Source organism: Podarcis liolepis (genome assembly GCF_965112155.1).
Source record: "Podarcis liolepis genome assembly, chromosome: 15".
NCBI classification, from domain to species: Eukaryota; Metazoa; Chordata; class Lepidosauria; order Squamata; family Lacertidae; genus Podarcis; species Podarcis liolepis.
The window spans coordinates 50,120-77,451 of NC_139566.1; the positions used below are offsets into that span (position 1 = coordinate 50,120).

The 27,332-nt window shown below is 53.3% G+C and overlaps 1 protein-coding gene across 2 annotated transcripts; it reads left to right on the plus strand.

Annotated features, from left to right (window-relative positions):
* Positions 1-494: 494 nt before the first annotated feature.
* On the plus strand, positions 495-27,332 carry NTRK1 (neurotrophic receptor tyrosine kinase 1). 2 transcript variants are annotated; one of them, XM_083477042.1, is made up of 17 exons: positions 498-792; positions 8,205-8,279; positions 9,152-9,223; positions 11,212-11,280; positions 12,251-12,411; positions 12,575-12,726; positions 13,002-13,128; positions 13,995-14,330; positions 14,633-14,650; positions 14,983-15,050; positions 15,517-15,619; positions 18,049-18,195; positions 18,622-18,752; positions 19,020-19,192; positions 22,669-22,909; positions 24,414-24,572; positions 25,723-27,332. In XM_083477042.1, exons 1-17 carry the CDS (start codon positions 596-598, stop codon positions 25,906-25,908), a joined length of 2,415 nt encoding a protein of 804 aa, XP_083333168.1. In that variant the 5' UTR covers positions 498-595; the 3' UTR covers positions 25,909-27,332. The 2 variants fall into 2 exon arrangements, with proteins under 2 accessions (XP_083333167.1, XP_083333168.1); XM_083477041.1 differs by lacking the exon at positions 14,633-14,650 and having other exon boundaries at positions 495-792.

Consider the following 27,332-nt stretch of genomic DNA (forward strand, 5'->3'; position numbering starts at 1 on the left):
GCATCGTGGAGCGAGCGGGGTGAGCTTGGTGTCCATTCCACTCTTTACAACTTGAGTTTCCGGTAACAAAAAAGAAATAGTCTCTGAGCATGCGAGGAGTCACGTCTGTGCTGGTTCAAAGGCGGCTTGAGTTCCAGCAGCTTTCCCGCAGGCGGTGATGGTCTTGCTCTCTCTCGCGCGCGCTCTTTCCAAGCTCCCACCGGGCACTAGGGCCAACCGCGACCACCGGCGAGAAGGGCACCCTGGAAGGAGGCTGCTGGGGCCACAGGAGCTCCTCTCCCTTCCTCTGTGCTCCAGGGGGAGAAGAGGCACAGCCACGTGGCCATTGCTCTCGCTGCTGTGTCCATTGAGACAGGCGGTCACTCGCTTGGAGAGGGAGGGGTTCTGTGTTGTTGGAGGAGGACTTGGAGCAAACTCCGCCCTCTGAGGTTGGGAAATGAGCAATTGTGTGTCTGCGAGAGAGTGCGTGCATATGGTCCATGACTTACAAGAAAGGAAGAGGCTCAGCGAGAGAGCAGAACCGGGCCGGACGAGGCTGCTCGGTTGGGTGGCGGCGGATGGGGAGCCGCGGGACTTTCTGAGCCGCCAGCCGAGGATGCCTCTCCGTGAACGAAGGATGCTCTGGGGCTGTGCAGGGATGCTCCTCTGCCTGGCCGGGTTGCTCCTGCCTCGGAGCGCCGCCTCGCCCTGCCTGGAGCAGTGCAGGTGCTACATGAACACCTTGTTCTGCCAGGAGCCCAACACCATCCAGAACTTGGCGCAGCTGCGGGGCTTGGAGAACTTCACAGAAATGTGAGTGTTGCCCGGGGGCGGCTTCCTGTGGGTAGGTATGATGGGAACGGGATGGGGGTTCTGCAACTCCTGCCTAACTCCTCCATGAGTTCCTAGTAGAAGGGCGCAGCCAAAGTTGGGGTGCCTTTGCCTCCAGAGAATTTGGACCTCTGACTGACACATTTCCTGCAAAGCAAGCTGGGGAAAAACATCTCTAGGATCACAGGGAGCCGGTAGAGGTTTAAGGGATCTTCCTAAAAGTGAGAGAATGCGAATCTAGTATCTAAGTTGTCTCTTATTTTTTAAAAATCAGAGATGTACACACCCACCCTAAATAAACGTCTATACAATAGGGTTGGGGGGCAAGTGTATGCACATCTTGACCCACTGCATGCTCTTACAGCACAAGATGAGTTTGAATAAGCCTCTACCCAATGATGACCCCCCCCATGAGAAATCTTTAAGGGGTGGAGAACCCAGAACCAAAATGCCACCAAAGAACAGCCCTATTTAGGAAGGCGCTCACCTTGGGTAAGCGCCTCCACTGAGCACTTCCTTGAATGGAAATAGAACCGGCATGGAACAGTAATTTTCTATTACATCTTCTGAACAGCATTATCTTAACATCAAAGAATAGGTTTAAGCTTTTTATTATTGGACCAAAATTGCAACTCCTGTTGGAAAAAGCGAATGCAGCCTACTTGGAATTGGGATTGCGGGGGGGGGGGCGACTTAAAGTGATCTGTCCCTTTGCGCAAACAGGTGCGCTCTCTCCTCTCCTACCGTCTTCGCAGGCGTCTCCCTCCCTCCAAGCACACACGCACCTTTCTTCTCCTATACAACAGGCACGTCCTTGTATGGGATAACGGGGGGCGGGGGCGGCCCACGCCATCACAGCTCCACTTTCCCCCCTCCCGAAGAAACCCCTGCGTGTGCAATGCCCACGCTTAAAGGCACGGGATGCTCATTCCGACATGGTAGCAAAACTCAGGAGAGGCTCGCAATACGCAGACAGAAACTGAGAAAGCTGAATTGGGGCAAGTGGGACAGTGAGCAGAATACTAGGGGCAGAGAGAGGCTACTGCATGCCTGCCTGCCTGCCTGGTGCCGCCCTCTCTGCCGAGGTGCCTCTTCTCCTGCCTTGTTTTTCCCTGCTCCCGAGGCTAGGAGCCTAACCAATGGATTCAAGTTACAGGAAGGAGATTCCGACTAAACATCAGGACGAACTTTCTGATGGGAAGAGTTGTTCGACAGTGGACTCCCTCGAAGGCGTTAGAAGTTTTTAAACAGAGGTCGAAAGGCCATCTGTCATGGATGCTTTAGCTGAGATTCCTGCATTGCAGGAGGTCGGACTAGATGACCCTCGGGGTCCCTTCTAACTTTGCGATTCTACGAATCTATTATTCTGGCCAAGCGAGGAGCAACTTCGACTTGCTCGCTGCGGCCCTCGGACTATGGCTGCGTCTCCTTCGGCCAGGAGCGCTTCCAGAGCAGCTCAGAGGTGGACCGGCAGCCCTGCAGTCGGAGGATGTCAGCGAGCCTTTCCAAGCCACTTCCTTACAATGGGACTTGGACGGGGACTGCTGCGCTTCTGTCCGTCATAAACCGGCCCCAAGAGGGACCTGCGGTTAAGCCCAGCGAGGGGCGAGCCGGACAGAGGCAGGCAGAGCCGGCCTGGCTTCTTCGCTGGGGGAGGGCGGCCGGCCAGCGGCCGAGGGACGGACAGAGGCGGCGGAAGAAGCCGCAGTCTCCAAATACTCTGGGGTTCCTGAGCAAAGGGCAATGATAGGCTGGCCGAGCGGTAGGAAGGTAAAGGGTAGGAAGCAGCAGGACATGGCAACGGCTGCTGGGGAGGGGGGAGGTATGCCTAGTGGCTTTAGCTGTGCAACATCTGTAGCTTAATCTGTAGTTTAGCTGTGCAACATCTGCAGACAACATCCAGGATCCACTACCGCCCAAGCACATTAGCTTCCCTAGCCAATATTACTTCACAGTGTGATAAGTAATATTGCTCAATGAAATGCGCTGCTCTTTTGCTCCTCCTGGTCCCAGTCGTCCTACTGGGAGCCCGCCTGGGCCTCAAGGCTGCCGATCCTTTTCCTAGAGACTCCCTGGCTGATGCCAGCTCAGGTCCAGGAAGTAGCCTGGCTGCTCACGATGTGTTTGCGGGCAACTCTGACTCCCCTGAGGAGTGTTGCCCCCACCTCGCCCTTTGCTGCCGGGATGGGAAAGTGCGTCAGCCCTGCCTGGAGAGAGAGAGAGAGAGAGAGAGAGAGAGAGGCTGTTTCCTGGAAAAACCACCCAGGAAAGGATGCTAGAGGAGTCCCCTTCCTCTCGCCTTCATCCCAGCTTGGCATCCAACCCTCTCCCTCTGTGAACTATTTTAATGATGGCATGGCCAAGATGGTAGCCTAACGGTGTCTCAGTTAGTCCAAGAGTGCAGGGGGGGGGAGGGCTGCTCAGTTTAATGGGGTTGTGAAAGAGGCAGTGTCGGCAATGGGAATAGTTAAGGATGGCGCTGACAGTCCAACAGGCAGAACAAACACCATGCTATCTATCTGTGGTGCAGTGATTCTGGTTATCCCATGCCTAGTCATGGCTCCAGAAGGAGAGAACCCAAAGCAAGCTGGAAAGGCACAACCAAAACAATCTCTGGGCTGGAGCACTTTCCACACAGAGGAAGGCTGGGGTGGGGGTGCTGCAGTTTAGAGAAAAGACTAATTAACAGGTGGCTTCACCTTGTTTGACAATTGCACTAGGTAGAATAAATTCTTCACACACCAATAAGAACCTATGGAAGTCCCTCATACAAGATGTGGCAACAGCCAAAGACTTAGTACACATTTCAAATGCATCCCATAAATTCCAGAGGGATATCAGAGATGACCCCTCAATGCATCCTCTGAGTCCAGAGACAGTTTGACTCTGATTTGCAGGTGCCTGGGAGAAAGAGGAGGCAGATGAATTGGCAGCTAGAAGGACCTTTGTAAGACAGGCCCAACACCTTTGTGGGGGCAGAATAGCACAGAAATAAGAAATCACAATTCCTGTTTATTACAAACTTCATTCCACCTTTTAACTGTATCTATTTCGTTAGTCCTTTTTGTACCAGACGAAGGCCTTTCTGTTCACCCAGGTCTTTCAAATAACTTAGGAGATGTGATCCCATTTTTAATTTGATGGATGCACTAAATGGTTTGGATGTGTTGCTGTAGATTTTCTACCTCTCGCTTTAAAATGTTGTTTGGATTTTAATTGTTTTTACTTATAAGTGTCCTCCCCTGAGAATGTCAATTTATCAGGCAGCATAAAAATGTCATGAATACATTTCCCAAAAGTGAATTCTCAGTTTTTGCCCAAGCTGACCACAGAGCTTTCAGGCTACCCAACACACCATTTTTTTTGAACTATCTTAGAAACTCTGAACCCCCACTCCCCAAGTATTTGTGCTGTCTTCGTCAAAGGGAAGGTATGGAGTGGAGGGTGAGAAGAATAGGGCCCCCACCCCTGCCTTTTTCTATTATTATTATTATTATTATTATTATTATTATTATTATTATTAAAAATGTGTATACTGCCCTTCATCCAAAGATGATAGGGCAGTCCACAGCATAAAAATACTAAATGAGAACACAAAATACATAATAAAACATAAACAAAAACAAACCAATAACCCCTCTCCCTCCCACAAAAACATTTAAAAGGCCACAGAATGTTAATCAGTCCAAGCCCTGGGAAGAAGAAGAAGAAGAATTTATATGGTTAAAGAGAAACATTTCCACCTGGCACCTAAAGATATGTAATGAAGGTTCCGGGCAAGCCAGGCAAGCCTCCATGGGAAGAACATTCCACAAAATGGGGAGCCATTGCAGAAAAGGCCCATTCTCACATTGCCACCCACCTCTTGCAGAGGTAGCACATGAAGAAGGGCCTCAGATGATGAGCTCAGGGTCTGAGTAGATTCATATCAAGAGAAGGGATCTTGACCAGATGAGCAACCTAGTTGCTGAATTCTGCACTAGTTGAAGCTTCTGAACTATCTTAAGTGGTAGCCTTATGTGTAATACACTGCAGAATAATCTAACCTAGAGGTTACCAGAGCATAAGACAACAGATGTTAGGCACAGCTGGACCACCAGCCGAAGCTGATGGAAGGCGGAGGAAGAGGAGTGGGGGGGAGTGCACCGCCCCCGGGACCTGCACGATCCCTGTGGGGTTCCTACTACTCAGAAAAGTAAAATTATTTCAATGGAAAGCACTCTGGGTAAATGTGCAGAGAACTGCAGCTTTGGCGTGTGTTATATTCAAACAAATTCAAAGCTTTACTTGGAAACTGCTCTTATTGGAACACCCTCAAGGATTTTAAAAGACGACACCTCAATAGCTTTTGTCATGTTTTCCCTTAGGTTAGATTTTATTCTTTATAATGAAAGAGCTGAAAACTGTTTAATGTATGATTTCAGCAGAATGGAAATCTGTGTGCATTAATATTTGTGCTTTCTAGGGAAAGCCAACTGAGAAAAGTTAATCATTATCATGCTGATTTTAGAACTGGAGGTTGTAACCATGCCAGCTGTCCAGTTTGACTTGTACAGGTATTCTGTTCACCCTTAAATTGGCAAATTTTGCATACCACCCTAATGGACATATGGGGAGCTCACCTACATGCACACCTGAAGAACGCTAGAAAATCCAGCCTCTTGTAGGGCTGGGGCCAGCCAGCCCAACTCCTTTCTAGGTGCAGCAACACAAAGACTTCTTTGCAGGAGCGAGGAAGGGAGTGTGTGATCTGCATCTGACTTTGCTGTTCAGGGGTGTGGCGGTCCCCCTGCCCTGATGCTGCAGCCCCTGAGGCCTCCTTGTCGGAGACTTTGCTAATAGCTCTTCTCCATCTTCTGTGCTATAAATGGAGGGCAGCTGATGGGCCATTACAATCTTCTCTCCAAGGGTCCATCAATTATCCCCCACTGGCTGTGGCTGGGAGAAACATTCCTGGAAGATCTATGGGGGACAGACGCCAGCTGCAGGCTGGGCAAATGTGGGCGATGCCACTCCCATTCACAGGCGGGAGACGACTAGTCATGCCAGTGACCATTAGTCACATGTGGCACCAGAAGCAGAACATGATTTAAAGAGGCTTAGAAATAGTTTGCCTTTTCTCTTAGAAATCTCTCCCCACTTGAAGGTGCTGTGAAGGGTGCTCTGGGATTTTTCTGCTGCCCCCTATTCCTTAAGCAACTCCAAGTTCTCTAATATGCTTGAATAAGTTAGACTAGAAACCACTTTCTATCCAGGGAAGCTCAAAGAGTGTGTTGTGGCCTAAACTGCATCCAAGCAGCCACTGGGACCACTTTTGGGTGGGTCACCAGTGAATCAGCTTTTGTTGTTGTTGTTACTATTACTGTATTATTATTATTATTATTATTATTATTATTTCATCATTTCTATACCGCTTTATATTTTTAAGAAAAATCTCAAAGCGGTTTACAGCATATTAAACATCAACAAAACAATGCAGAATCAAACATTTCTGAAGAAAGTAAAATATAAATTACACAATCAAAGCAACACAATTAACAGGAGACTAAAATACCATCTCAAAGATTTCAAAATAAAACATTACAAAGGAAGTCAACTACAGAATACATATTTAACACAAAACAAAAACAAAATCTGAAACATTTCAAATATAAAATGCACATTTATAAAATGCGCATAATTAACAAGAGAATAAAATATTATGAGCATGACACAGCTGTTAAGCAAGCACAAAAAGATAGGGCAAAAGAATCCAATAATTAGGATTTGTTGTCAGGCATAGTGATGTCCCTCCGGTCTCCCAGGGGCCTCTTGAGTAGAGCTGGGTGAGTCTGGGCCCGTCCCCTTGGCCAGGTGGAAAGGCTCTTGCAGAGAGCAGCCTTCACGCCTCACAGCCTGGTCAGAAAAGGTGCAAGGGAGAAAGTGTGGACTGCTCCTCCCACCCCCAAATGGGAATAATGATCATCGCACTAACAGCGAGAGATGCAAGGGCAGCTCTGTGGAACAGACTTATCTGAATAAGCAAACATAGCAGATCTCTATCCACTTCGCTTGTAAGATTCTGGGTGCGATTCAGCAATGTGCGAGGGAAACTGTCAGGCCACATCCTGTGGGCTTCTGTTGCAGCAGGCCTGTCCATCCCAGGGCATTGCCAAAGCCCCACTGGGCTTCTTTTGATCCAATACTCGGGGAGGTTTTCTGGAGAGACTGCAGTGGAGGTTGCCCTGGGTGCGAGTGAAATCCCTCAAGGGGCATCCTCTGCTCTGTTGCGGTTCCCAGCCTGTCTGTCACAACAGAGCCAAGGGGTCCGTGTCTGCCCCCCCCCCGCCAGCCAGTCTTGATATTGAAGCCTCTTCTTCTCTCCTCCCTTCAATTCATGCAGCCTTTGCCTGTTCAGCAGCGGAGGGGGGCTGCCTTGTGCTTGCAGAGGGAACTCAAGGAGAAGCTGGCAAGGCTGCAGGGGTGCTGGGCGGGAAGAGAAGAGGCAGTGCCAGGGAAGGAAGATCCACACAGCTCAGTGGCCGGAGCAGAAAGCCCCACAACCATTTCCCAGCTTCTCAAAAAATGAGGTTGTAGCCAACAAAGTTCTTCTCAGAGTAGACCCTCTGAAATGGATGCACCAGTTACTACTGTCCATTTATTACAATTGGTTTACTCTGAGCAGAATCAGTGGTGGATGCAACTCCTGAAGAGCTGCTGCCAGTCGGTGTAGGCAATGCTGTGTTAGATGGACCAGTTCAGTCTATCTCAGTACAGTGGTACCTCGGGTTAAGTACTTAATTCATTCCGGAGGTCCATTCTTAACCTGAAACTGTTCTTAACCTGAAGCACCACTTTAGCTAATGGGGCCTCCTGCTGCCGCTGTGCCGCCAAAGCACGATTTCTGTTCTTATCCTGAAGCAAAGTTCTTAACCCGAGGTACTATTTCTGGGTTAGCAGAGTCTGTAACCTGAAGCGTCTGTAACCTGAAGCGTATGTAACCCGAGGTACCACTGTTCAAGGTAATGGCTTCCTATGTTTCCCTTCAGGCTCAATTTCTTGCTGGTTGCTTTCCCCTCTTCTTAGTAAAATGGCCTTATTAGGACATAAATGGTTTTTTAGTTTTCTTTCAAGTCAAAATAAAATAAAAATAAACCATAAACTAAAATTTGACAACTTCACAGTGAACAGACTTTTTTTGGGGGGGGGGCAAGCCTGAATGTGTACACAGGCCTTCTCTGGATAAGCTGTTTCAGCAGCTCTGGTGCAGTGGGGAGCAGGCAAGGGGTGACATAACTGGGCTTCTGAGCCCCACGGGGTGCCGCAGAAAGAATGTTTATTCAGACTTGTTATTAGGCAAGCATTTAATCATGACACAGCATGAATATGGCTTGACAGGCTCCTCTCCTTCACAGAGTCATTGAGAACCAGATTGGTCTGACAAACTTGACTCAGGATGACATGAAGAATCCTCGAGAGCTGAAGAACCTGTGAGTCCTTGGCTGCTTGGTGCTCCAGTTGGGGGGTCTGTGAGGAGGCCAAGGAGGCGGCTGGAAGTGTGTGGTGTTCTCCTTTGGGCAGAGAGAGTGAGGCGTTTCTGCCACAGCAGAGAGTGTGTAGCTTTGCTTTTGCTTCCCTTCCAGCTCCTGGTCTGCTTCCACCCCACCTCCTTCTGCACCTCCTCCATTTCAGGCAGCTTTGGAGGAAGGGGAAGGAAATGCCCCCCTCCATGCTGAGCAAACAGGAGGAGCCCTGGCGCAGGTGCCCCAGATTCAGGGCAGGTACCTAAGCCTGAGGGTCCATGAGGACTCTCTGAAGCACAGGTGGGCTTCAGTGGCGCTTCACTGGAGGCACCTGTTTCTTGGGAATGATGTCAGGACCGGGTTGCAGAGAGGAGAGAGTGAACAGCCTCACCCTGCCCCAGGGTGTCTTGGGAAATTTCCTCCCATTGCTGAGGATGAAAATTCCTCCAGTGTCATTTTCTAAGGTGAGGGCAGAGAGCCCCATGGAAGAGCCTCACCACTCCCAGCCCCACACAGCACCATCTGCCCTCTTACCAGCCCCCCTGACATGCATGGCAAGGACCCTACTATGGCTTCAGGAGCCCCACTCTCAGGAGCACTCTCCACTCCACCCGCCTGCGACTGGCCTGCTTCCATCCTGTGCTCCATCCTGCTGAGGCCAGGGACGTTTGGCCATTGCCTCTCCTGAGGTGGCACTGCCTTCCTGGGCCCAGACAGGCATGGAGGGACAGAAGTGTTGCTGCAGCAAAAACAGGCCACTGCAACGGAGACTTTGGGTTTCGTGGGGTGGCGGCTTCCTGGCCAGCTGCGCTCCGACTGACTTTGCTCATTTGTTGCAGAACCATTTCAAGGACGCAGCTGCAGTTCATTGCACCAGACACCTTCAGAGGCAGCCTGAACCTGACGCATGTGTAAGTACCTGGCTCCTCAGCCACAAGCACTTCCCAAGTCCACACCTTTGCATTGCCCAGTGCAGGGCAGACTGTGCCTCTTCGTGGGGAGGACAGGACTGCTTGGGCTCCTCTGCCCTGGGCCTCCATTTCCCCCTCAGGCTGCAAAGGAGCAGCCACCACCAAACTCTTGGAGTTGTTTCTGGGAATTTCAGCCACCTACCTTGTGATTCCCCTTCCACTCCCAATTTCCTTGCTTGGAACGTCAGTTGGGATGGGGCCAGGGGAGCTCCTGTTCTTCAGGCTCAGTACTGGAAGAAGAAGAAGAAGAGTTTGGATTTGATATCCCGCCTTTCACTCCCCTTCAGGAGTCTCAAAGCGGCTAACATTCTCCTTTCCCTTCCTCCCCCACAACAAACACTCTGTGAGGTGAGTGGGGCTGAGAGACTTCACAGAAGTGTGACTGGCCCAAGGTCACCCAGCAGCTGCATGTGGAGGAGTGGAGACACGAACCCGGTTTCCCAGATTACGTGACTACCGCTCTTAACCACTACACCACCACTGGAGACTTGCTTAGCAAGTTGTTCTTTTTTGGGATTGTGGTGACGTGGATGGAGGCAGCAGGAAACTGCTGGGCAGATGAACTTTGCTATGGTGGAGGTGAAGAAGGGAAGGCAGCCCATCACCAGGGCTTCCCTCTCAAGAACCTGACTGTCTTCTGCTCCCACTCAGGGTCTCCTGTGAGGCTTGCGGGAAGCCCCTCCCTCAAATGCAAACCTCTCCCCTTTCCAGCACCTTCCGAGGCGCTTCTTTGCCCCAGTAGAGATGGAGAGCAGGTGGATCAGGGGAAAGTCACCAAGAGCGGTCCCCTGGCCCCTGAGGGCCCTTTGCCCCATGTGGCCTCCCAGTCTGGTTTGGGCAAATGCTTGACAGGCAGGCTGAGCCATGGCCAGTCAACAGGCAGGGTGGACCCTGGCTATAGCCAGTTTGCCGAAGCAGGTGTCAGCTCTGTCTTTGTGGTGAGGGGCTGCCCCACATATAAGGGATGCAGTGGGATGCAGAGGGGCCACCCCACCCCTCATCCAAGAACAGCCCCCTCCCCGAACAAGCTGTCTCTCTCCCACAGACCATGGACATGGAGTGGATGGAGACCCCAGCCTCCTCCTCCCTGACTGCCCCCACCTCCAGCTTTTCTCTCCCTGCCCTCCCCGGCATGTTCGTTGCAGCCCTGGGCTGGGAGGACACTGTTTATCATAGTTAGTGTTAATGTCCCTGGACAACACGGGGATATTGATTTGCTCCCATGCAGCTCATGGCCAGCGGCTGGCAGCCCACCCCCCACCCCCAGCTTCCTGCCCAGATCCAATATGGGGCTCAGAGGAACAGGCATTGTTGGCCCTGGGAGATCAGCTGGGGTGGGAGGGGGGCTGAAACTGGCTTCCTGCTCTTTGGGCTTTCCTTGTTAAGATCCTGGCTGAAATGATGGCCATCAGCCAGGAGGGCTTTAACAGGGGACTGGACAAATTCATAGAGGAGAAAAAGCTCCCTAGGGCTACGAGTCACAATGGCCATGCTCTGCCTCCAGTCAGAGGCAGCAAATGCTTCTGAATCCTAGTTGCTGGAACCCGCAGAGGGGAGTGTTTGTGTTGCAACCGGGTCCCGCTTGGAGGCTTCTGGCTGGCCACTGTGCGGACAGGAGGCTGGATTAGACGGGCTCCCTTGGCCTGATCCAGCAGGGAGCCTGCAAGGCTCTAAAGGGAGGGGGACATTGCTCCCAAGCACCCAAGGTTCAGCCTGGACCTGTTTCCCAGCTTCTGTCAGCAAAACAATCACTGCAGCAGAGAGAGAGATGGCCTGCAGTTAACAATTCTTCTGGTGGCGGTACCTGGGGCAGTTTCAGCCAGGAGCCCCTGCACCTGTTTAACTTCTGCCTGTCGTACACTAGCAGAGACAGGCAGAGGCCCATCCCAAGGCAAACGAGGCTTCTCTTTCTCTCTGTCCCCGTGCAGGAACCTGGCCTACAACCAGCTGCGCTTCCTGTCCTGGAGGCTCTTCCACCACCTCCATCTCCAGGAGCTGTAAGTCTCCTCCCATTGGCCCCTTCTGGACGGGGCATTTGGGAGAGCTGTGGTGCTTCAGGGCCAAACCCCTTTCCCATGTGCAGTGCCCTCCTGCTGGTGCTACTGAGGTTTTGAGGTCTTTTTCAAAGGGGGAAGAGGGGGCAGCTCTGCTGATTTGTTCATAGGAAGCATCAGGAGGGGAGCGAGAGACTGTGCTGCTTTGCAAGCATCCTGACCTCAAGGTTTCAAGGGCTTAAACACCTTTGTGGCCACTTGAATCATGTTGCTGGAGAGAAACTGAGGCACCCTCCCCTGGGAGTCACTGTGGTCAGTGGTGGCTGGGTGGCCAGCTGAAAAGATGCAATGTTGGGTGGACTCCTGCTCCTTTGGTGGAAAGGAGAATTTCAGCTGGTGTAAAATGCCCGACAAACTCCTTTTTTGCAGGGGATTGCAGTTCCTTCCAAATTTACAATTCTATGATTCCTACACCTGCAGAAGGAAGCACCCCCCTCCTGCTGCTCCCACCCCATCCATGTCTCTGCATGGACTGCAGCTGTGAATCTCCCCAGGCCAAGTCATCCGCCAGCTCCCTCCTGGTGGTGCCCTTGCTTTCTTCTGGCTTCATTAATTTGGAATAATGACCCAAAGTTCTGTCCTGTCCCATGACGCAGTTCTGAAGATCCACTTCATGTTAAGAGGAGAGGGGAGAGGAAGCAGACTTTTGTCCTCCTATTTCTGGCTAGGATAAAACAGCTCTTGCAACAGGGCCAGGGGGCACTCATGCCGTGTTTTTAAACCTCCCCAAAGGGCTGGAAACTGGTGGGGTCTTTTTGTTTTTTAATGAGGAAATGGATGCTCTTGGGATGGCCACACCTCCTCTTCAGAGTTTTCTGCAGGGTTTGGTAGAGCTTGTCATTCAGAGTTTGGGGCCACTGCCTGAGTCTGAACTGCCCGTGACCTCCCCCCTTTCTCCCCCCCCCACCCACAGGGTGCTGATCGGGAACCCTCTCCAGTGCACCTGCCGCCTCCGGTGGCTGCAGGTGTGGCAGGAGAGCAGGCAGACCGAGTCCTTGGGCAACCAGTCCCTTCACTGTGTGGCAGAGGGCGAGAAGGTGATCCCTGTGGCTAACATGACCATTGCAGGCTGTGGTGAGTGAGTAAGGAGCTATGTGGGGCCATCTCCCATGGCCCCTGTTTTGTGCCACATCTGGGGGCCCATCTGAGCCACCAGGCAGCTTCCTCCCTGGGGCAGGATGTTGCGGGCCAGAGCCTGCCTTCAGCCACCTCTGCTCTGTCCCTTCTCTTGGGGCAGAATTCCCGAGGGTCTGGATTGAGTACAACCAGGAGCCCCTGGGAGAGGGAGAGAGCGTCACCCTGACCTGCAATTTCACTGGAGAGCCTCGGCCAGATGTGCGCTGGTTGCTGCCGAACGTCTGGATGGACCTTCCTCCCCGCATCACCCAGGCAAGTACCAACCTGGATGGGCAAGTGGCCTTGTCCCCAGAGGCCACCATGTGCCAGAGAGGAGAACAGGAATTGGGGCTAAAGAGGCAAAGTCCAGTCCATGACTGACTGACCTCCTCTAGGAAGCTGATTATCCCTCAGTCACTCCAAGCTTTATAGCAGGGCTTGGAGGGCGGGTACTGGGGGGGGGGCTGTAGTGTGTGACCAGCCTTTCTCTATCCAACTTCATTGGTTCAGCCACATGTTCAATGTGAGCATCTCATCTGTCCATGCAGAAGTCTGAGTCTGAACTCCAGCTGCAGATCTGGAACGTCTCCTCTGACTTCAACCTCCAGAATATCACCTGCCAGGCAGAGAATGAAGCTGGACTTGCAGAGGATGTGGCCCAGCTGAATGTGACGTGTAAGAGAGTTCATCTGTCTCCTGCAGCCTTCTTGGTCTTTTCCCTCTGGGAGGGGCCTCCCTCCCAGGCTGAGTGGGTGTCCAGCACCAGCTGCCCTTCCAGGGGAGGGGGCCTGTGGCTCTAGGGCCATTTCTCGGGTGCATCCAGCCAGCCTGGAGAAGGGCCTGCTGGTCTGAGGGCCCCTTTGAAACTCAAAGGGCTATTTCTGGCTGCAGGGGTCTGACAGAGAATCGGCTCCTAGGGCAGGGTACGTGTGGCCACCTTGAAACATGCAGCAGAATGAGGTGCCTCTCTTGTTTCAGGCTAAGTCTTGGAGGGGAGTGACTTTTTAAAATGTTCCCCTACATGAAAAGCTCTTTGCAATTGGAGAAAGCAGACATAAGAATGTTATGGGACTCTTGTAGAGAGCTTCGTGCAAATGAGAGGTCAAAATAAATAAAGGATATGGTCTGGGAGGCACACACACACACACACACACACACACACACACACACAGTGTAACAATCCTTTTTTTAAAAAAATCAAGAACGAAACAGAAATACAAAACATAAAATGTCACTGGGCTGATCCCATAATTCTGGCTTAACTCTTCATCCAGCAGTTAGATCTGGGTTTAAGGGGCTTCCAGGTGGGAGGGATCCTGCTCATACAGACACAGAAATGTTGCCAGCATCCAAAGTTCTCTCCCCCTCCATCCCCATTCAATCCAATATGTGCTGTTGCTGTGGCTTCCAATCCCCACCCATTTGCAATATGAAGCCCCCTGACTGGAAGCCCCCCCCCCGGGGTCCCAGGAGAGGAGATGGGCACAGTGGCTGCTCCCACCTCAGAGGCTCTGGCTCCCCACCCCCCGCTGTCTCCCCAGTTCCTGCCGTGGTTGTTGAGGTGGGCTCCGTCCTGCGACAGTTCCACAAGGACTGCATCCCCTTCATTGTGAACGGCAACCCCAAACCCCACATCTGGTGGCAGCTGGACGGCGAAGCCCTGCATGAGAATGACTTCATGTACACCAACTTCTTCCCCGAGGAGAAGAACACCACAAAGGTCCATGGGTGCCTGACCTTCGACAACCCCACACACGTCTCCAATGGCAACTACACACTGCTGGTGCGCAACGAGCTGGGCAACGACTCCTGCACCACCTACCAGCACTTCATGGACCCCCCTGGGGTGGGCATTCGTCCAGAGGATCCCATTCCTGGTACGGGGCTCTCTCCTGTGAGGTGACCCCAAAGCTTGCCTTAAAACCAGAGGAGGAGGAGGAGGAGGAGGAAGGGCCTGCTGTGCAGCTGCTGCACTGGCTTTGGAGAAAAGATCCCTCTTTTGGTTTGGATGGGGGAAATGGGGCAGGAACACCCATGGCGGGCATGGGGCTCAGCCACACCAGCCCCCTCACTCCTCCACTGTGCTTGTGGGTCACCAAGGGGTGGGGTATCTGCAACTGTGGCCTCCAGAGGCTAACTGAGGTCTCCCTCCTCTTATTTCTTTTTACTGCTGCCTTAGTCTCCCTATCGCCAGTGGGTGAGTATTTGGGAAGAATGTGCAGGTCCCTTTGCAACAGGGCTGGGGGGAGAAGGGGGCCACAGAACACCCTAGATGGTGGTGGGGGGAAGACACCTACCTCAGCATGAGAAATGAGCCACTGAGCTGCAGCTTTGGAGTTCAGGAGCGGCAAAACTGTCTTTGTGCCTTGTCTCGTCCATCTTAGCCAGGGGGCATCTGTGCCAGGAGAGGCAGACCCCAAGGAGGCCCCTGACAGATGTGGGGCCATCTGGGTTGCATCCTGGAGGCCTCCATGTGAAGTCTGAGTGAACGGCGTAACCTCCCTCTCCTGCTTCTTCTTTTGCCCCCAGGAAAAGGTGACATGAACAGCACTGAGCGTGGAGGGCCAGTGGAGACTCCTGAGGAGCACACCATTGGGGTGAGGCCTGGGGACCAGCTGTGTGGGGCGAGTGGGCACAGGTCTGGGCTTACATAAGTGATGGTGGAGCCATGGCTACAGAGCGGCCCGTCCAGCTTTGGCAGTTGGGCACATGGATCTCACCCAGGGCTTCATATGAGCCAAGCAGGCCAGGTGGGGACCTGCGCAGCCGAGAACATTTGAGCTGATGTTAAAGGAAGGCATGCCTTTGAGCATGTGCAAAGTGACAACAAAGGAGGCCACAGGCAGGAGTTCCTGGACACAGGATGGAAATTCCCTGGCTCTGGTGTGCTGCCAGCTCTGCCTGCTCCTTTGGGCCTTGAGGCCAGACGGCCATTGAAGGGCTTTTTCGCAGCTCCTCACATGACCCACTGGCACCCGGTTTCCTGCACCTGGTTGGCCACTGTGGTTGGCTGGACCCTTTGGCTTTTCTGGGGTACTGATGGTTCCCTTGTTCCTCCTCCAGATCTCGGTGGCCGTGGTCCTGGCAGTCTGTGCCTGCCTCTTCCTCTCCATCATGCTGATCATCCTCAACAAGTGTGGGCAGCACTCCAAGTTCGGAATTAACCGTAAGCCCCCCTCAGCCCTCCTCCTGCTCGGCCTCTGAGGTGTGGGTGCCTCCCTCCTCTCCACCCCCTTTGCCAGCTGCTAACGGGACCAGGGGTCTTGCTCAGCACCCAAACAAAAGGCTTCCATTGTGCCAGTGGAGCCAGGAGGACAGGGGCGGTTCTCCTTCCTCTGCGTGACCTGCCTGCCTGTGGCTCCTGTGGCTGGGTGTCAGGAGGGCTCACTGGGGAAGCTCTAGGGAGCTGTATTGTAAGCACAGGACCAACACCTGCTTTCCTCTGGTGCTTTTGGGAAGCCCATGAGAAATGCTTGAAGAGACAGAAGCCCCCTCCCTCCCTCTGCTTATTGTCCTGCAACTGGAGCTCAAAAGATAGACTATCTCTGAAGCTGGAGGTTCCATTGAGCTATTGTGGCTAAATAGATACTAATCAGAGCCCTGACCTTTGTTATACCAACACCTGCTCTTTGGAAGGACAGGAGGAAGCAGGAGCAACCAAGTCCCAGGGCGGCTGGATGTTCCCCCACCACTTTCCATGAGAAGCTGTGCTTCACCCCCAACTTTGGCCTCTCTGAGATTTCATTGTGGACCTTTCCCAACCACGCAGTCTGCAGTGGCTACCTCCACCCTTCCTTGGCCACCTAAATTATTGTGCTGTGGGGAGCAAGGGAGCTGCACCCCGCTTGAAGGAATGGAAGGTGGTGGAGGCTGAGCTGGTTCCCTCCATCTCCTCCCCCATTTCATTAGCCTTCCTCTCCCTCCCCCTTCAGGCAGGCATCAGCTGCTAATTCACTGCTGGAATTGATTCAGGCTGTAAATGGGTTTGATCTGCCTGGATCACCCCCAGGGGGGCAGGAATGGCAGCAGGGAGGGGTGGGGAGGGGGGGCAGAGAAGCAGACACTTGTTGTTGTGCAGCCAGATGTCACAGCAGCAGCAGGGGCAGAGCTCAAATCCCCCGCCCAGTTGGACTGGCTAGGTGGATGGGCCTGTGCCTACTGAACTGAGGGTGGGCTGCAAGACCAGCCTCTTCACTGTGCCCCCACCCCCACTGCAGTGCCCCCAGAGGGAGAGGGCTGCATTCAGATCACTGGGGTTTGTGTGAGTTTCTGGGTGCTGGTGAAGTGAGCACTGGCTGAAAGTGCCCCCCCCCCATTCACCCTCAGCATCTTTATTTTTTGCTGCAGGGCTGGCTGGTCTGGTAGTGTGGCAGCAAAAAAAGGAAAAAAGGCACCTAGACATTTTGTTTTGATGCCCACAACCTAGGTCCCACAGGTCACATGGATCCTAGCATTCCTACCCCAGTTTCTAACACTGGCCATGGGGGGCAGCTTACAAGTGGGGAGAGCTGACAGAGAGTCAGATGCCAGAGAGACCTGCAGGGTCTTTCTAGGAAGAAAGGCTGGAACTCCATGGTAGGTCCCAAGCTCAGTGCCTGCTGGCTTCCCTGCTTGCTGTTGGTTATTTTCGAGAATGCAGAGCAGGATGGAGCCCAGTGGCTTCCTATTGCTCCTTTCTGTGGGGTGGATCTGGTCCCCTATCCTGGAAGAGGAGGCTGCCTCTTTGCACATGCCATTTGGCTGACTCTGATGTTGACTCTCCAGACTTTTCTCTGCCTTTGGAGCCCCCCCCCCCATCCCTGCCAACTCCCCAGCCACCAGCCCTATAGATCTCGAGTCACTTTCTCTCCCCACCTCCTCCCACTCCTGCCAGGCTCCTGCAGCCAGGCATCCTTGCCCTGACGTTGATGAAGATGCATGGGGGGGAAGGCTTGCTGGTTATGGACCCTCTCACGGTAATTACTGGAGGCTTAAACGCTCCGGTTACTGCTCCCTTGCCAATGCCTCCCACTCAGAGCAGCGAAGGGAGGGGGGAGCAGGAGGGGCTCCTGCTCCTTTTGCCGCCTTGCCTTGAGCATTTCGTGGGCCCGCAGAAGCTGACGACCATCAGGCTAAAAGCATCCAGGAGGCCCACCTGCCCAGCAGCCCAGGAGGCAGGGAGCTTCCCTGGCCAAGAGGCCTTGTGTGAAGGCCCCCCCCCATGTGCCTTGGTCCCTGGCCTAGGGCTCACGGGTTCCCCCAGGGGGATTTGCTGGGCAAGGTGAGCTCTATCCCAGCACTGATTCCACAGGGAAGACAACTTCCTGCCTGACCTCAGTTGTTACTCTAAAATTTATTGAGCCCCCACCCCTCCACAAGGGAATTTATGGGCATGCCAAAAGCTTTTTTTATTTTGCTTCTTCTGTGGCACTTGGGATGGTGGGATAAAACTCTGCGTGCGCATAGCATTTTTCAGCACAGGAGACCTTCCTCCCCAGGTAGGCAAGCTCATTGTTTTTCCAGGCAGAGAGCTGGGGTTTTGAACACCCCACCCCATCTGGCCTGCCCTGGGGCGGAAGGTGCTTGTGTCAGAGTCTCATGGCTTCCATCTCACAGGGTCAGCTGTGTTGGCGCAAGAGGATGACCTGGCCATATCCCTGCAGTTCATGAACTGGGGCAGCAGCCCCCTTTCCTCTGCGGAGAGCAAGCTGGACGCCCTCAAGACCAACTTCATCGAGAACCCCCAGTACTTCTGCAATGCCTGTGAGTGCCTGGATTGCCCCATGGATGGAGCAATTCTTCTGCGGGGTGGGGCCTTTCATGTGGGTATTTCAATGCATAGGCAGATTTTGCTGGAAAGGGGTGGGCCAGTGTGGCAATGGAGCGTGTCTAGGATAGGGGAGGGGGCTGCAATGTAAGCCCAGCGGGAGCTGCGGATGTACCCCCAAAGTCCCACTGCAAAGGGATTTAGCCGGTGGAACAAATAGTAGGGCATCCTCATGCCCCCCCTTGACCCTTTAGATGGCAGGCAGCCCTGTCTGCTCTGTCATCCTCTCCCGTGCTAGTATCTGAGAGCCAGGCCATGGGGCGGGTTAGCCAAGGTGGGATCCTCAGGAGCTCTGCATACCCCATGAGAGTTTCTCTCAGCCTCCCACTTTGGACTCAGAGCTCCCTTTCTCCTCTGCACAGGTGTCCACCACATCAAGCGCAGGGACATCGTCCTGAAGTGGGAGCTGGGAGAGGGAGCCTTTGGCAAAGTCTTCCTGGCTGAGTGCTACAACCTCAGCTCTGTTCAGGAGAAGATGCTGGTGGCCGTCAAGGTGAGCCGAATGGACCCCTGTCAAGGCAGGCGAGGGTGGCAGTTCTCCCTAAATTCAGGGCAGGTTTTCCAAAGTGTTTGTCCAGTTCCCATGAACTTCAAGCTGGGGTTCCTACCAGCTAAATTGTTCAGGCCTGTGCATCTCTGCCTCTAGAGTGAGATGGTTGTGTCCCCCACTCCCTCCGGCACTGTGCCCTTCCTGCCCTTGCAGCAGAGCCTCCTCTTGCTGCTGCTCCTGTAATGAACCCAGCTCACCTTCCTTCCCCAGACCCTGAAGGAAGCCACAGAGAACGCCCGCCTGGACTTCCAGCGTGAAGCAGAGCTGCTGACAGTCCTGCAGCATGAGCACATCGTCAAGTTCTACGGGGTCTGCACCGACGGGGAGCCCCTCGTCATGGTCTTTGAGTACATGAAGCACGGAGACCTCAACCGCTTCCTCAGGTTGGCTGACTGCAGGGAGGGAGCACTGGGCTGGCAAGGCCAGAGGGAGGGGGCCAGACCCTGCTGGACGTGGTGGCAGCTTCTGTGTCCTTGTTTCATTTTATAAGAATAAGAATAAGAATAAGAATGATTTATTACTTATACCCCGTCCATCTGGCTTGGTTTCCCCAGCCATTTTGTTTATAGCACAAGTTTCCAATGCCCATCAGCAATACTTCTTTCTTTCTTTTTGGCAACATACAATTTAGGAACAAAACAAACCCATAAAATGTACCAGTTACAGATAGGTAGCCGTGTTGGTCTGCCATAGTCAAAATAAAAAAATTCCTTCCAGTAGCACCTTAAAGACCAACTAAGTTAGTTCTTGGTATGAGCTTTCGTGTGCATGCACACTTCTTCAGATACACTGAAACAGAAGTTGCCAGATCCTTCTATATAGTGAGAAGGTGGGGAGGGGTATTACTCAGAAGGGTGGTGGGAATGGGTGATTGGCAGATAGCTGAGATGAGCCTGTTGACGACTCTTAACGACTGCAATAGGTCTTACAGGAAAAGGCAAGGGGTGAGAAGGTGAAAAATAGCTAGTCATGTATAATGAGATAAGAATCTAATGTCTCTGTTGAGACCAGGTCTCTCCATGGTTTTAAGTTTGGTAATGAGTTGCAATTCAGCAGCTTCTCTTTCCAGTCTATTTCTGAAACTCCTTTGTAGTAAAACAGCTACTTTGAGATCTTGTATAGAATGTCCTGGGAGATTGAAGTGTTCTCCTACTGGTTTCTCTGTTTTGTGATTCTTGATGTCTGATTTATGTCCGTTTATTCTTTGGCGTAAGGTTTGGCCTGTTTGTCCAATATAGAGAGCTGAAGGACACTGTTGGCATTTGATGGCATACACAATATTAGACGATGAGCAATTAAATAGTCCCGAGATGGTATGTGTGATGTTGTTGGGGCCAGTAATGGTGTTGTCCGGGTGTATGTGGCAGCAAAGTTGGCATCTGGGTTTATTGCAGGCTCTGGTGCCAGTGTCCGTGTTAAGTCTGGTTGTAGTATTATTGTGGGTTAGGAGTTGTTTAAGATTGGGTGGCTGTCTGTAGGCAATGAAAGGTCTTCCTCCCAGAGCTTGAGAAAGAGAACTGTCATTGTCCAGGAGAGGTTGTAGGTCTCTGATGATGCGTTGTACTGTTTTAACTTGGGAGCTGTATGTGATGACTAGAGGTGTTCTGTTATTTTCTTTTTTGGGTCTGTCTTGCAGCAAGTTCTCTCTGGGTATCAGTCTGGCTCTGACAACAGATCAACAGAGCCAAAGACAGACCCAAAAAAGAAAATAACAGAACACCTCTAGTCATCACATTGAAATGAAGCCACTAGCTCCTGATGTCTAAAAGCCACTGATGTCTTTAAAACCAGGAAGACTGGGAAATGAGAAAGCTTTTCATCCGGCATAAGAAAGACCACAATGTGGGCCCCTCATGGTGGGGCAGCTGATAACTGGCACCACCACTGAGTAGGCGCTCCCTACAGGAGCCCCCTGCCTCCCCTCATGGGGGATGTGTCTCAGCAGATGGTCTTATGGACCAGGCAGGTCTATGGAAGCACCAACATTTTGAGATGGGCCCAGAAATAGGCTGGAATGCAGTGCAAATGGCCAAGCACAAGTGCAATAGGGTGATATATTGGTGCCCTTTTTGAGACCTGGCCATTTTTCAGCATTCCGTAGCAGTCCTTCAGCCCACACAGGTCAGGGTGTCCTGGACATGCCAGCTCTTTCTGCCCCTCTCTCTTGGTTCAGCACAAAAGGTGCCTTAGGCTGAGGGAGGGAGAGAAGCTGCCAGGCGCCTGGGCTGCAATACACCCCAGGCATGGGCATTAGATGCGAGCACACAGGATCGTATCCAGCCAGGTCCTGCTCACTGCAGGCCTAGAAATCAACAGGCTGAAATTATCCGCAGCCACTGATTTCACTGTGTTTGCTCAGTGCAGGACTCTGGAGGCAACCAGGGCTGGTCCACCCATGAGATGAGGGCAGCAGGATCCATAGGGGCACCAGATCCCAATGTGGATCTTCATTGCCCCGTTGTTCCTGATGTAGATATTCCTGCCCTCCTTCTTTCCTGGCATGGAGGGAGATGCCGTTTGGTGGTTTGCCTCAGGTGCCAAAATGTCTTGGGCCGTCCCCAGCAGCAACAACCCAGTGTCTCTCTCTTGCACAAGTGTGCACACTCCCTCACAGCCCAGGATCAAGTGTCCATGGATGAGCCAAGAGCTTACATAACCCACAGACCCCCCCCCCAAGCTAGTGAGCCAGAAGCTTGTGCAATGTGGACAGTTGCCTGAGCTTTGCAGCAGCTGCCCCAAGGATGCTGGACGCGCAGTCCAGCTTTGCCACCTTTGCTTCAGGTGCGCCTTGCACAGAGACTGGCACCTGCTTGGTGTGCACCTGGACTGGGCAGAGGTGCCTCTCCTCCCAGACGCCCCTGCAAAAGAGACTTTCCTTCCCTCTTCCTTTTGTTGTTGTTGTTGTTGCTGCACTGAAATGTCCCAGCCTGATCCTCTTCTCAGAGCCACCCCCACCTCCCCGAATGCTGCCTCCCGCTCCCCCTCCCCCACTCCATTACTGCAGCAGCAGCTTAGACGTCCCCCTCCCCCAGCTAATGCAATCTTCCCTTGCAATATTGATTAGATTAGCTGTCTGAGAGGCTCAAATTGAGGGGGATTGGCCATCAGCTGGAATAAGCAGAGTCTCTTTCGATTGGCCCCCCAGGTATTGCCAATAGACAGGAGCTGCCAACGGCCCCGATTAGCATCCCCAGGACAGGCTCAGAGACGCACGGATGGGGCGCTTATGGTTATGAGACTTGGCATTAATGGCTGCGCTTTACGGGAGACCTGGGCTTCTCGCCGCAGCCACTTCACCTGCCATTGTCTGCCAGGCTTAGCATCAAGGGCAAGACCACCTTGGGGCGTGGGGATCAACCCTCTTTAAGGGAGCCCTGCCCTCCACCTTCATGCCCAGCCCCTGGTGGGCTTCCTTGGGGGGTGGGCTCCTGGCTGGCTAGTGGCTGGGGAACAAGGAGCTGGGAGAGGGGCCCCTTTTGGTCTGGTCTCCTCCTCTCCAGGGTGAGCGTGACCCTCCTGGCGCACAGGGGGACCCATTTGCCACCCTCTTGCCCACCTCCCATTCTCTCCAGGGTCACCAAGGGCCCATTTGCACAGGCAGCAGGTGCAGCCACACGCTAGAGAGTAAGGCGCTTAACGGAAATGCTGGCAACTTCACCTGGCGGCCTTTGGTCACTTCAGACATGTAGCCCACAAGCCAGGAAACTAAACTGAGGTTCACTTTTAGTGCTGTACAACCAAATCTGCATTGAGGAATGAACTCTGTGCATGCCCCATGTCCAAGCAGCCACTGAGGTTCTACCCAGTGTGGGTGTGGGTATGATCCACTGCCTTGGCATTTGACCCTCCTTCCCTGCAGGTCCCACGGACCTGATGCCAAGATCCTGGACAATGGGAACGGACAGTCCTTTGGCCAGCTGAACCTTGGCCAGATGCTGCAGGTGGCCACTCAGATCGCCTCCGGGATGGTCTACTTGGCCTCCCTGCACTTTGTCCACCGGGACCTGGCAACGCGGAACTGCCTGGTGGGCCACAACCTGGTGGTGAAGATTGGGGACTTTGGCATGTCCAGGGACATCTACAGCACCGACTACTACCGGGTAAGTGCAGAAGGGAAACGGTCTCTGAGGGCCAGGCACCCCCCCCCCTCTGCAGCCTTTGCCAGAGTCTCCTCTGCCAGGCAGGGGCCCTTCTGTTCCAGATCCTGCCGCTTTGTCTTCCTCCTCCTCTGACTTGCATCCTCGGCTCCCACTCTGCAAATCCCTCCCTTCCACCCCCTCTTCTCTTAGGAGGCCCCTGCAGAGAGGCTGTTTCTCTGCCTGAGGTCTCCCCAGCAGCAGCAGCAGCAGCAGCAGCAGCCTCAGTGGGGTCATGGCTCATCCACTCTGGCAAAGATAGTGAAGGCCAGAGCTTGCCAGCAGGAAACACACACACATGGTTTTCTTCCTGGCTGGCTCAAGTTGGTCCCCTCCTGCGGGGCTCCCAGGGGCTCCTGACCGCTTTTCCCTCAAGGGCTCTGAAGGGATTCACCTCCCTGACAGGCCGGGAGTCCAAAGGGGCCACTCCCAATTATCTTTTTCCCTTTTAGCTTCTGCCCTGGACCCCTATTCATTTTTAATGGGGCCTACAATGGAAAAAACCTTGGAGCACTTAGCCGGTGGAAAGATGGGAGGCCTGGCAGGCAGGGAGGGGAGCTGCCATTAAACGGTTAATTAAAAGCGGGGTGGAGTGGGGGGAGAAGAGCAGTTGTGGGGAAAGTCTGAGCAGGAAGCAGACTGGAAAGTTCCTGGCTTCCCAATGCCTGGAGAAGCCGAGTAGCAAAGGCTTCCCCTTAAGTGCTCTTACAGGAACTCTCCCAAGTCGGGACTGAGTGTTTGAGACCGGACCTCTCCGCAAAGGCCGGGCCCAGTACGGACTCCTGGCTGCAGGGGAGGGAGGGTTCTCCACCATCCATTTGCAAGGAAGTGGGGAGGCTCTTGCCGCAGGCGAGGTCCATGGTGGACCTAGGAGGGGATCTCTCTCCTTTTGCTATCCAGAAAGAGCTGCCTGCCTGGAAGTAGCCAGCCCAACGGTTCAGCAAAGTGAGACAACTACCTACCTCAAGCAGCTGGCTCTGGCAACCCCTCCTTGGCTGCTGCTCCTCTTAAGCCCCCCACCCCAGCCATTGCCTTCTGCGGAAGGGGGCTACATGTGCCTCACAGCCTGCCCTGCCCCATCTCCCACAAGCTAGATGGCTGCCTCAGGCACAGCGGAAGATGCTACGCTGCTACCATTCCTGGAGCTCAGGCTCACCTGCCTGTCCAGCCAGTTTCTGGATGCAGAATAGGGGAGGGGGTGGCCATCTTGTACTTTGCTCAGGTAGCCCAGTGGCTTGGCCTGGCCCTTCAAGAGAGCTGACAGTTGGCATTGCTCACAAACTGCACCTGGCGGATGATGGCCTGCCTGCTTTCTGCTCCAGACTTCTGCTAAGATACAATGGATTGGATGGGGTGGGGGGCTCACTTGTGCCTTCCTCACAGTCCCAGTTCCTCCTCTTCATCCTCAACATCCCCCTTTCATTTTCTCCCTCCTGCTGACCCTCTGCCCATTTTGCCTCCTGCACAGGTTGGGGGCCGGACAATGCTGCCCATCCGCTGGATGCCCCCAGAGAGCATCCTGTACCGGAAATTCACAACAGAGAGTGACATCTGGAGCTTTGGGGTGGTCCTCTGGGAGATTTTCACCTATGGCAAGCAGCCCTGGTACCAACTCTCCAACACGGAGGTAAAGGGTGGGGCGGAGGAAGAGTCATGCAGGCAGAGAGAGGGGTGTGTGTGTGTGTGTGTGTGTGTGTGTGTGGGTGGGTGTGTGTGTGTGTGTGTGTAGAGCTAGCCTCATCTTTTCAAAGATGCTTTTCAAGGACAGAGGTGCTGGATGGATTTAGATGAGTAGGAGAGGATATTTTATTTAGTAATTATCCTCCCTCACTTGTGTGCAAATGCAAATATCTATTTCAGCAGAGTTAAAAATCGCCATCTGTATGTAGCTTATCTCTAGAAGCTATTAGGACAAGGTTGCATAACTTTCTAGAACAATTATGATATCCAAGCATGCTTTTGGCAGACTTGGATTATCTTCTCTCTGTTTTATGTTTCCCTTTTAACAAAGAAATCACTCCCAGGTGGTTTAGCAAACAAGAAAAATACAAAGTTTACTCACATCAAATGCCAGGATTCAACAGATACAGTGATAAAAATTAGGCAGACGATAATCCTTGAATCCATAGTCCAGTTCAAACGGAAGATTGGTGTCTGGAGGAGAGCAAAATGCAGTTAGGAAAAAGTGTACAGTATAGGGAACCATGGTCTTTTCCCCACCACCAGCTTTGCAGTTATGACATCATAGAGTCCCCTCTATACAGGTTCTGAAACTCCGTAGTGCCATTGCCCTGTTTGTGACTGTCTAGCAATCATGCACTTGTGATTTCAGCTGCACCCCCTCCCATAAGAGGGAGGGAGGAATGTGTGTCTCCTCCCTGCCAGCCCTGTGAGCCACCTCTGAAATCTGAGGAAGCCAAAGCACAGCACACAGGTCAGGCTAGGAAGACCCACAGATTACCTAATTCAGGTCCAGAGGATTTCAAGCATATTGGTAAACCTGGAAGCCTTTTAGGAGAGCTAACAGCCCATCTCCCACCCACCCCAACAGTCTCACTTGGGCACCCAGTTGAAGTTCCAATGGCCTTCAGTGGGGCGTCCTAATTTGCCCATCTGTGGGTATTGGCTGAGCATGCTGAGAAGTTCCTTTCATTATGGACAGGAAGAAACAGAGGCAGAGCCCAGCCAGAGCAGAGAAGGCAGTCATGTCTCTCTCAGGGGCAAATGCCTGAGTTTCACCCTCCATCTTTCCCCCTTCTCCCCCCCCCCACCCCCAGGCTATTGAATGCATCACCCAGGGGCGTGAGCTGGAGAGGCCCCGGACGTGCCCCTCAGAGGTCTACGACATCATGCAGAGCTGCTGGCAGAGAGAGCCGCAGCAGCGGCAGAGCATGAAGGACATCCACAGCCAGCTGCAGACCCTGGTCAAGGCGCCCCCTGTCTACCTGGATGTCCTCAGCTAAGGCTGGGGCGGGGTGGGAGGAGCGTGAAGGAGGGAGAGGTGGGCAGGCGGGTGCCAGCTTCTCTGCACCTCCCCAGCTCCCACCAAGAGTTGCACGCCATGAACCCTGGAGACCCCGCTGCCATGGCTGGCTGCTGGTGAAAGCTCTCCCCGTGTGCCCCCCCAGCACCTCTATACCTGGCAGAGGAGTGAAAGGCAAGGCAGCAGGTTCCCCATCCACTAAAAGGGTCTCTTTCTTTGGGGGTTCCTAAATTGCCTGCAGAAGCCAAGAGGTGGAGCTGTGTTTTCCTCTGGAGGCTGATATCCCTTTCAGGCTTTTGCTCTGACAGACAACAAGATGCCCAGCTTGAAGAATGGGCACATGGGAGGCACCAGCTCCCGCTCTGTGTTGGGAGAAGGAGGATGGCTCCGCGCCTGGTGTCTCCTGGGACTGGACCTCCCAACCGCTTCCCTCCCTCGACTCACACCAGGATGACAAAGGGGGGGCTGTATGTATTCCACAACATGTTGGGGTTGGGATGGGGGAAGAAACTGTTGCCGCTGCTGCTAAGAAATAGCTTGTTTATTGTCCTAAGCGTTAGATTTTCATTATAAAAATAGCTTGTGGGGGAGGGGGGAAAGTGGGGCCCCTGGGATTTACAAAGCTTCATGAAGTGGGGTGTGTTTCCTGAGATGTGGGGGGCAGAGGGGGGGCTTCCCAGTTAGGGGGTTAGAGACCAAGCCAGGGGGAAGGAAGGCCAAGTCCTGCCTGCTGGTCCCTTGCTTGATTCTGAATTCTGAACCATCTGGGGCTGAAGCCAGACTCTTCTCAAGTGGGGCTCTTGGAGGTCCCAGGCCTCCTTCCTCAGTTGGGGGGCTCCCTGCAGGTGAGCCGCTAAAGAGAGGCAGGCAGAGGAGGAGACGGAAGATGGAGAGCCGAGCAGGGCCTCATCCATCCAGGGCGTGAGCGACTCTGGGGAGCAAGCCTGAGGCCCAGCCTGCCATTTCACTCCCCAGAGACACAATGCAAGACAATTGCCTCCTTGTGTCAAGGGGGGGGGGGCTTGCCCTAACCCCTCCCCCAGCTAACCAGATTTCAGTCTGGATTCGTACCAGGGCTTTTGATTTGGCCCATGGGTCTCTTCTGGGAGAGCCATGCCCACCTGGCACCAGGGAGGTTGGCACTTTGGGACCCAGCCTGCTTCATGGTTTCCCTGGGCAGCATCCATACGCTGAGGCCCCCGCTAGGGTGCTAGTGGCCTTTCCCCTCGACTGGACCCCTCCCCACTCAGCCCGGCTTGCGCAAGTCCAGCACAGGCTGTGGCCCTTCGCCTGTGGGCAGGGGAGCCTCTCCCTCTCGGAAGGCTGCCTGTCACATTCTGAAGCAATGCTGAGAATATACTGTGCTAAATAATGAAATAAAGTCTCCTGTCTGACTGACTCAAA

Coding starts and splice junctions, on each gene's coding strand:
- NTRK1 (XM_083477042.1), top strand. CDS start 596: ATGCCTCTCCGTGAACGAAGGATGCTCTGGGGCTGTGCAGGGATGCTC. Junction 13,129..13,994: donor GGCCCAGCTGAATGTGACGT/GTAAGAGAGTTC, acceptor CTGTCTCCCCAG/TTCCTGCCGTGGTTGTTGAG. Junction 15,051..15,516: donor CTGAGGAGCACACCATTGGG/GTGAGGCCTGGG, acceptor TTCCTCCTCCAG/ATCTCGGTGGCCGTGGTCCT.